The sequence below is a fragment of the Astatotilapia calliptera genome, chromosome 7 (genome assembly GCF_964374335.1).
Source record: "Astatotilapia calliptera chromosome 7, fAstCal68.1, whole genome shotgun sequence".
Taxonomy (NCBI): domain Eukaryota; kingdom Metazoa; phylum Chordata; class Actinopteri; order Cichliformes; family Cichlidae; genus Astatotilapia; species Astatotilapia calliptera.
Genome location: NC_137428.1, coordinates 62,057,038 through 62,066,378, shown reverse-complemented (window position 1 = coordinate 62,066,378; position 9,341 = coordinate 62,057,038). Strand labels below are relative to the sequence as shown.

The window sequence follows — 9,341 nt, the reverse complement described above, 5'->3', positions numbered from 1 at the left end:
CGCCATCTGGTGGTTAAAAGTGGGTCTCAGTCTCAGAAAGGCCCCTGCAAGATTGGGTGGAGGCTGGACCTTTAGACAGACAGGCTGTGTGTGAGTCCTCTGCTGCAGTCCAGGCTGAAACAGTGGACACTTTCATTTGGCGTCATGTCTGCGAGGTTTGTATTTTTATTTACTGACTGAAGATTTGTTTGTTTACGTTGTTGCACAGGCAGCTGAATACAGGTCAGAACTTTGCTGCTTTTCCCATGTATAAAATATGTTTTCACATCTGTTATGTGCAGGTTGTTCTGTGGATTTCTGCTCCTTGCAGTGTTCCTCAGTGGACTGAATGGATCAAGGTACAGTGGTATAAACCAAACTCTGCTGATGTTTCCTCTATTTGCGTGTGCATCTGCCAGATGTTTGCATAGCCTGTCTGACACTTTCTATAACAGACCAGCTGTAAACCAGGAGCTCTCCACTATTTTCAATGAGCTGTGGAGTTTGGATGTGAATCGCATGACACCTGTGATAGACTACACGATCTCTATTCAGGTGAGAAATCTTTTCTAGTTTATTTAGCGCCTGCTATGTAGTGATGGGTCGTTCGCGAACGAAATGGCTCTTAGAGCCGGCTCTTTGACGTGAACGACGCGAGCCGGCTCCTTATCGCGAGCCGTCACGTGGGGTTTTTTTTTTCTTTCTCTCAGCCTCTCTCTCGCACTTTTTTTCCGTTTCACTCTGCACGCGAGCCTTGTGCTTTACGCTGGGCAGAGGGGGGAGGGGCGGTAGTTACACTCAGTAGCACAGGAACAGAGCCAGAGAGAGAGAAAGAGAGGCAGGGACAACAACATTAGAAAGGTATAGTAATCATCCACAACTATTTTCGGTTGCAGATGATAAAGGATTGAGAAAGTTTATTCATGCAGGTCCATATGACAGAGAATATGCATGTTATTTTAGTTTTCATATTATAATTTATATTTAATTGTGTTGTGGTTTGCAGTGTTTTGTGTTCTTTTCACTTTAAATTTGTGAAAGGAAAAAGCTGAAAATTTAAATAGTTAAAACTTGAAATGTGAATAGTTGATTTTTGTATTATATGATTTATTTATTACATTTTATGTGGAGTGAATAAATAAAAGTATATTTACGGTGGCCCCTAGAGACAAAGCACATACAAACTTCAAATCACGTACGAACTCTGAAGCATGTACAAACTCCAAAACACGTACAAACTCCAAAACACGTAAAAACTCCAAAACACGTAAAAACACGTACAAACTCCGAAGCACGTAAAAACTCAGAAGCATATAAAAACTCAGAAGCACATAAAAACTCAAAACACGTACAAAAGACAACAGAAGTGCTCCAGGATGCTGGGCGCAGTGTTGAGCCTTTGTTATCTTGTGGCTACACAAGCCAGCAAGTACCAACGACCGGATTTGGTGTGTGGTAATAACAGGTAAATGAACTTTTTTTTAAATTATTTGAATATATATATGAGTTGCCTGTGTATAAATACACAAACAATACACACATGCTTTCAATTGTGTAATTTAAGTGATCTAGTAGCTCTGCTTTGGAAGTTCAGTTCATGCTAGAAATGTGTTTTGGAGTTTGTACGTGTTTTGTCTCTAGGGGCCACCGCATATATTTATATATAAACATATATAAATAAAACCACTTGTTTTTACGTTAGTAATTCCTTTTGTGCATAATTTTATATTATTGTTAATAATAAATTAATTAAAGCAACAAAACAACCTGAAGAGCCGGTTCGGAGCCGAAAGAGCCGGCTCTTTTTAGTGAGCCGAACCGAAAGAGCCGGATCTCTAAAAAGAGCCGGAAATCCCATCACTACTGCTATGTCTTGTGTTTGTACAAAGAAGTGTTCTGTGTTTGAATTGCCTAGGGTAGAGCAAGCTTTGTAAGTCAGGGCATCCACACGGTGCAGGATCAAGCCTCGCAGCCGCTCTTCTCCAACGTTAATGAGAGCAAACTGAGAAATATAACCACTTTCTCTAGTAAGTGTGTAGTTGTGAGCACTCTGAGCTTAAACATTCAGATCGTGTTTGCAGTCATCACTGTAATAAATGGGTTCCCTTTCAGTCGATTCACTCGGTACAACACATAAGTATGGGATATCACGCCCTCGCGTGTCCTGGCTGAAGAAACCTTTATTCACGCCTTTACGGCAGATGACGTGTGATGACACGCGCAAGGCCCCGCCCGCACATATAGCCGCTGCCATCACCGTCATCCCTCAGTTCTTACGCTCTTCACCTCGCTGAGAACACCTCTGCTGAGTTGGGCTAGCTAGCTACTGCTAGTTAGCTCCGTTGTCTGCCAACTTGAACCTAGCTTAACTGCCCCTGTTGGTGTTAGCCTCCACCGCCCAGCTGGTGCGTAGGCTGCCCGCGGAGCGCTATTTTCAAGTTTTTCTTGTGCAGCGTTTCGCTTTGCGTTTTGGGAATGGACTCCAAACCGAAGCGAGCAAAGCAGAAATCTTCTGTTCGCCCCTGTCCTCAGGGATGTGGTTTCTCTTTGCACGACAGCGACCAGCACGATGCCTGCCCTGTCTGCCTGGGGATCGTCCACGCTAGGAGAGCGTTGACGGAGCCCGAAGCTTGTGCGTTTTGTCGCCAGCTCCGACGCTCGACCCTGGAAAGACGGGTGACGTTTGTGGAAAGAGTGCTGGGACGCTCGGCTGTCGCACGGCATGACCCTCTTCTTTCCGAGTCTGGAGCCCCGGCTTCGTCCGAGTCCGAAGACGAAAATTTTCAGGTCGATGTCCCCGCGATTAGCTGGGCTGACCACATGGAATACGTTGACGGGTTAGCCGATGACGGACCGGAACCATGCAGGAGCGCTGACGGGCTTCAGCCTGGGTTGAAGCCCGCCAGCGCTCCCCAGGAAGACGATGACGTGCTGGACATCGGCCTGGACATCCATGGTTTGTCGGAGGATGAGCAGGAGAGCTCATTGTCGACCCAATATGCCGCCGCTGCTGCGCCGGTCGGCCACGATGACACCTCTCTTTTCTCCCTGTTTCGCCGTGCCGCTGAGAAGCTGCAGGTGGACTGGCCCTCTCCTCCACCAGCTCGGAAGCCGTCGCGGTTTGCGGGTTTTTTCCTTCCACCGGAGCCCGCAACGGCCAAAAACTGCCTCCCCATGTTCCCAGACTTTCTCTGCGAGCTAACAGCGTCATGGGACAAACCTCTGTCTACCCGCGTCACTGTGCCCGGCTATGGACAGTACATGGAATTGGACGGCGCCGAGGGAGCTGGTTTAGCTAACCCACCCCCTATGGAGCCGTCTCTGGCTGCTTATCTGGCCCCGTCCCATAACCATGGTGTCGGTGGCCCCGCAACTCTGCCGTCCAAGCACTGCAGATTCTCGGCCTCGCAGCTGGAGAAGATTTATCGGGCTCAGGCCGGCACCGCTCGAGCCATGAGCTCCGTCACCATGCTCCAGACGTACCAAGCAATGTGCCTGGCGGAGCTTGGATCGCTGGTTCCGGAGGACAGCCCGCTGTCACCTCTTCTTAACGAGGTTAGAGTCACCACGGATTACATCCTCCGTGCGTCTCGCTGTGCAGCGCTCTCCCTGGGCAGAGGGATGGCTTCGACAGGGGTGGCGCAGAGGCACCTGTGGCTGACCCTCTCCGACGTCCCTGATAGAGACAGAGCTGTGTATCTGGACGCACCAGCGTCTGCGGCTGGGTTATTCGGACATTCACTTGAAGCCATTCAGGCTAGATTCGATCTGAGGAAGAAGCAGACGGAAGCTCTGCGCGACATCATCCCCAGACGCCAGCCCAAGCCCACTGCTAGCTCTCACAGGCCCGCCGCTCCTCTGACAGCTGGCAAGAGACCGGCGCCCACTGCTGGAGTGGGAGGGCCGCCGGCGAGAGCACGTACTCCGGCCCGAGCTCCACGCCAGTCGGCCTGGGGCAAAGGCCGGGAGACGCAGGGAGACGCTGCTCTTACCCCTCTGTTGCCGCACAAGAGGTGCCGCTTAAGTTCTGTTCAGGTTGTCAGCCCCAGAAGGCGCTGCACTTCCCTATCGCGGTCTCCCAAGCACATAACCCCTGCACACGGTTCAGATGTGTTGAATGTTCAAGCGACCACATCGAGTGTTCCCGCTGTTTTTCATTGTTATGCCCCGGAAAAGGTGCACCCAACAAAATGTATAAATGTACATGTTCCCATGTTGCAATCAATAAAGAGTGTTGTTTACTCTCAAACAATCTCAAATGCTCAACCTGCAGGCGAAATGAGCCAGGTCAGGCAGGGGATGCAGTCCCCTGCAGACACACTGGGGGGCGACGGCGCCCCGCCGTCAGTGCTGCAGGCCAGCCGGCTGGCTGCTCACTTCCCTCAGTGGCGCGCTTGCGCCCCCTCTCCGTGGGTGCTGCAAACCGTTGCCATGGGTTACCGGTTGCAGTTCCGGGTCAAGCCGCCTCGTTTCCAAAGAGTCGTGAACACGATTGTCAACCCCGAGGCAGCCTTGGTACTCAGAGAGGAAATACAGGCGCTATTACAGAAGAGAGCAATACGGGTGGTCCCCGCTTCGGAGACGGACAAAGGTTGGTACAGCCGTTATTTTGTCATTCCGAAGAAAGGGGGAGGGCTTCGTCCCATCCTCGACCTGCGAGTCTTGAACACGTACCTGCGAACGTACAGGTTCAGGATGCTAACACTCAGACAGCTCCTGAGTGCAGTCGGCCCGGGAGATTGGTTTGCGACAATCGATCTAACAGATGCTTATTTTCATGTCGCTATACACCCGAAACACAGGCAGTTTCTGAGGTTTGCGTTCGAGGGCGTAGCCTACGAATACCTAGTGCTGCCGTTCGGGCTGTCGCTCGCTCCCCGCACCTTTACGAAATGTGCCGAGGCAGCGCTAGCGCCCCTCAGGAAGAGGGGCATCCGCATCTTGGCCTACCTGGACGACTGGGCTCTCGTGGCTTGCTCCAGAGAACAGGCGGAGACGCAGCTGTCGCGGGTTCTGTCACACATTCAGACACTGGGGTTCTCTGTGAACTTTCAGAAGAGCTCGCTAATCCCAGGTCAACAGATCGCTTTTCTCGGTCTGGAAATATGCTCTCTTTCCAGCCGCGCACGGTTGTCAGAGCACAGAGTGGCCGCGTTTCATCGCTGCCTCGCTCAATTTCAGCTGGGACGCAGACTGCGTTTCCAGACGATATTGCGCTTGTTGGGCATGATGGCATCTATGATCGCCGTAGTGCCGCTTGGGCTGTTGAAAATGAGAGCGTTTCAACGCTGGACTCTCTCTCACCGTTTGTGTGCTTCGCGTCACCTCCGGAGGAGGCTGCCGGTAACTGCGTCTTGCATGCTAGCTCTCCGTCCTTGGAGGGAGCCCGGGCTACTGCACCAGGGCTCTCGGATTGGGAGGGTGTTGTGTCGCAAGGTGGTGTCCACAGATGCTTCCCTAAGTGGGTGGGGAGCGCTGTGCGAGGGTGCGTCAGTGAGAGGGATCTGGTCCGCGGCTCAGCGCCAGCTGCACATCAACCACTTAGAGCTGTTGGCAGTGTTCTTAGCTCTAAAGCGTTTCCGTCCAGTCCTGCAGGGCCAGCATGTCTTAGTCAGGACAGACAATTCAACAGTGGTGTCTTATATAAACAGGCAGGGAGGAACACGCTCTCTTCCCCTGTTGCAGCTGTCTCGCTCTCTGCTGTTATGGTGCAGTGTTCATTTTCTGACTCTAAGAGCCACCCATGTCCCGGGCCACCTGAACCTGGGGCCGGACCTTCTCTCCAGGGGGGGTCCTCTGGTGAGAGAATGGAGGTTACACCCTTCAATAGTGGCTCAGATTTGGGATCTATTTGGCGAGGCGCAAATAGATCTTTTTGCTTCCAGGGTGAATGCTCACTGCCCCCTGTACTTCTCCATAATCGACCACGATGCACCCTTGGGCTTGGACGCACTAGCGCACCAATGGCCAGACGTGCTCCTGTATGCATTTCCCCCAGTGGAAATGATATCTCCAATTCTGGAGAGGGTGCGTCGGCATTCCCTCTCTCTGATCCTGGTGGCCCCTTGGTGGCCCGCGAAGTCGTGGTATGCAGAAATAATCAGCCTGCTTGCAGCAAGTCCTTGGCAGCTTCCTCTCCGCAGGGATCTCCTCTCTCAGGCGGGGGGGGAAGTGTTTCATCCGCGCCCGGATCTGTGGCACCTTCATGCTTACCTGCTGAGAGGTTAAACTTGGTTGCTAAGGGTCTGCCACCTAGTGTGGTAGCGACGATTCAGAGCGCCAGGGCCTCGTCTACTGGAGGCTTGTACGCTTACAAATGGCGAGCCTTCGAGCGATGGTGCCAGGACCGCCACACTCTCCCATTTCAGTGCTCTATTGTGGATGTTTTGACATTCCTGCAGGAGCTGTTGGATAAAGGCCTTTCGTTTTCAACGATCAAGGTTTATTTAGCGGCTATATCTGCTTGTCATATCGGTTTTGACGGGGTGACACCAGGTGCGCATCCCCTCGCCGTGCGTTTTCTGAAAGGGGTTCGCCGGCTGAGGCCCGTGCTTAAGTCCAGTGTCCCGGCTTGGGACTTGTCTTTGGTGCTGGAGGCCCTTTGTGGCCCTCCGTTTGAACCCGTTGAGTCGGTAGATATGAAACTTCTTTCGTATAAGACCGCATTACTTCTCGCTTTGGCCTCGGCGAAGCGAGTGGGGGACCTTCATGCGCTGTCTGTGCATCCTGCCTGCACACAGTTTTCTCCTGATGGCCGCAAGGTCGTATTGCGTCCGAATGCCGCCTATCTTCCCAAGGTCATGCCTGCATCTTATAGTTCAATGGAGTTTGAGTTGCTGAGCTTTTGCTCCCCTCCTTTTGAATCTGAGGAGCAGAGGAGGGTGCATTCTCTTTGTCCGGTGCGTGCGCTACGCACCTACATTGAGCGCACTCGGGATGTGCGTTTGTGTGACCAGTTGTTTGTCTGCTTCGCTAATCCGAATAGAGGTAGAGCTCTGTCCAGACAGAGGCTGTCCCACTGGATTGTGGAAGCTATCTCGCTGGCATACAGCACCGGAGGTTTTGCGTTGCCCCACGGGGTGGGAGCTCATTCCACCAGGGGGATGGCGACCTCATGGGCTCTTTTTAGAGGGGGGCCTGTGGCTGATATTTGTGCAGCGGCTAATTGGGCGTCGCCGCACACTTTTGTGCGGTTTTATCGGTTGGACGTTACAGCCCCTTCGGTGGCTCATGCTGTCCTTTCTGCTGGGTCTACCACTCACTAAGGATGTGGTGGTCCCGTTCCGGTTCGGTGGCTGCTCTGCGGGGCGTGTATATAGGTCCCATACTTATGTGTTGTACCGAGTGAATCGACTGAAAGGGAACGATTAGTTATGTCTATAACTTCTGTTCCCTGAAGGAGAGGAACGAGGTACAACACAGGGTGGCCCCACTGAGCAGTTGGCTCGGTGAAGAGCGGCTATCGAACTGAGGGATGACGGTGATGGCAGCGGCTATATGTGCGGGCGGGGCCTTGCGCGTGTCATCACACGTCATCTGCCGTAAAGGCGTGAATAAAGGTTTCTTCAGCCAGGACACGCGAGGGCGTGATATCCCATACTTATGTGTTGTACCTCGTTCCTCTCCTTCAGGGAACAGAAGTTATAGACATAACTAATCGATTTGTGGGCTCACAGGCTTTATGACACTGCTGGACAACTATGAGCGGTCTACTGGCGTGACGGAACAAGTCACCACAGAGGAGCTCACAGAGATGGATCTCTTCTTGGACGCCGTCTTAGAGACAAAAGTCATGAAGGTATGCGTCACAACAAGCTCTGTCGAGCAGAAAGTTTACATTTGAGCACTTCAGTTACTCCATTCTGTTGGAGAAACCTGGTAGTTTCAGTCTGAATGTCTCCTCACAGCAACAAGACAATTGTTTTTGGTATTGCACAACTTTCTATTGTTTCCTACAGTTCATGGTTTTGAGGCTGCAGCTGAACTCTAGAAGGAGTTTTATGTTCTTCCTGTTGCACTGCTGCTCTGCACACATTACTTCAAGACATTACAGAGGCAAAATAACATCTGTGTGCAGCTGTGGAATGTCGCTCTGGCCTCAGCGGTCTCCCAGAAGGGGATCACTGCAGGAATGTGGACATGATGTACTTTTTGTAGGTGGAAGAAACCCCACGCTTTTCAGTGATCTCAGCGGGGGGACATGAGACAAATTCCTCACAATAACCCCTCCAACAGCGGAGATGCTGTGCTTTTCTCTTCAGAAATAGCACAGCATCTCCTCCTCTCCTCTGGGCACACTCAGGTTTGCAACCATGAAGAAGCCAGAAAGTAAATGGAGGAGGATGTCAGATATTAGAGGATTTCTTTTCACAAAGTTTAAATGAGAAATCAAAAAAAAGAATCTTTAATAACACAGCTAAAGTGAGATTCTGCAACACTATAATTTAATATGCATTTCTTTGGTAAGAAGTATGTGTGTTTCTGTTCTTAAATTGATCATCACCAGCCTGGACTCCAGTGGATTTGAACATGTGTTTGTTGGCGAGACAAAATCAGGAACAGAAATCATTGGTTTTCACAACTGGGTCCAGTTCTACCTGCAAGAGAAAAACCAACACTTGGACTACAAAGGATATAAAGCCAGGGAGCATGATTTGGTAAGAATAACAGTTCACCAGACAGAAGAGATTCATTTCCTTCGCTGGTAACATAAACATTCATGCTTTTGTCACAGCCTGATCAAGATGACCACGTTCTCAACCTCCAGTTCAGCTGGCACGGTGTGGTGAAGCCCGTTGGCAGCGCCTTCATCGGCACCAGCCCCGAGTTTGAGATGGCCGTCTTCCTCATGAACACGGAGAGAAGCACCACAGTTGTAGTCAACATTGACCAGTGTCAGATGGAGCTGGTGGTGATCAGACACGGGCGCTCACTCGGGACGGCGTACCCCAAACTGCTCAGCAGCAACAGCAGACATGTCAGGCAGCACGCGCACTGATGTGATCCATCATTTTATTCACTTCTGATAAAAACTAATCTTTGTTCAGCAATACGTGGCCTCATTGATAAGGAACTGACCTGCCTAATGTACTGCAAAGGACATTTACATGTATTTCAAGATCACTGTGACCTCAGTAGCTTTAAATAAAATGTTATTTTGGAGTTCAACATTTTTATTTTGCACAGGTTTTTTTTTTTTTTTAGAAAACAAGTCTTTCAAGGCATTTACATTTATTCAATGTAATATATATAGAACTGTGGCATGACCCTTGTGGGGACAGTAAAAGCGAACAAAAGCGAGATCCCGCAAGTGATGAAAAGTAAAGAAAATCATGTGTCCTTCCTCCCTGATGAGGCTTCAA

The 9,341-nt window shown here is 50.7% G+C and overlaps 1 protein-coding gene across 1 annotated transcript; it reads left to right on the top strand.

Annotated features, from left to right (window-relative positions):
- Nucleotides 1–58: 58 nt before the first annotated feature.
- Nucleotides 59–9,141, top strand: endouc (endonuclease, polyU-specific C). Its single transcript, XM_075410378.2, is given in 7 exon segments — nt 59–155; nt 282–338; nt 435–534; nt 1,895–2,006; nt 7,656–7,857; nt 8,486–8,636; nt 8,714–9,141. Coding segments are annotated over 7 exon segments (897 nt in total). The 5' UTR covers nt 59–144; the 3' UTR covers nt 8,978–9,141.
- The last annotated feature ends 200 nt before the right edge of the window (nt 9,142–9,341 follow it).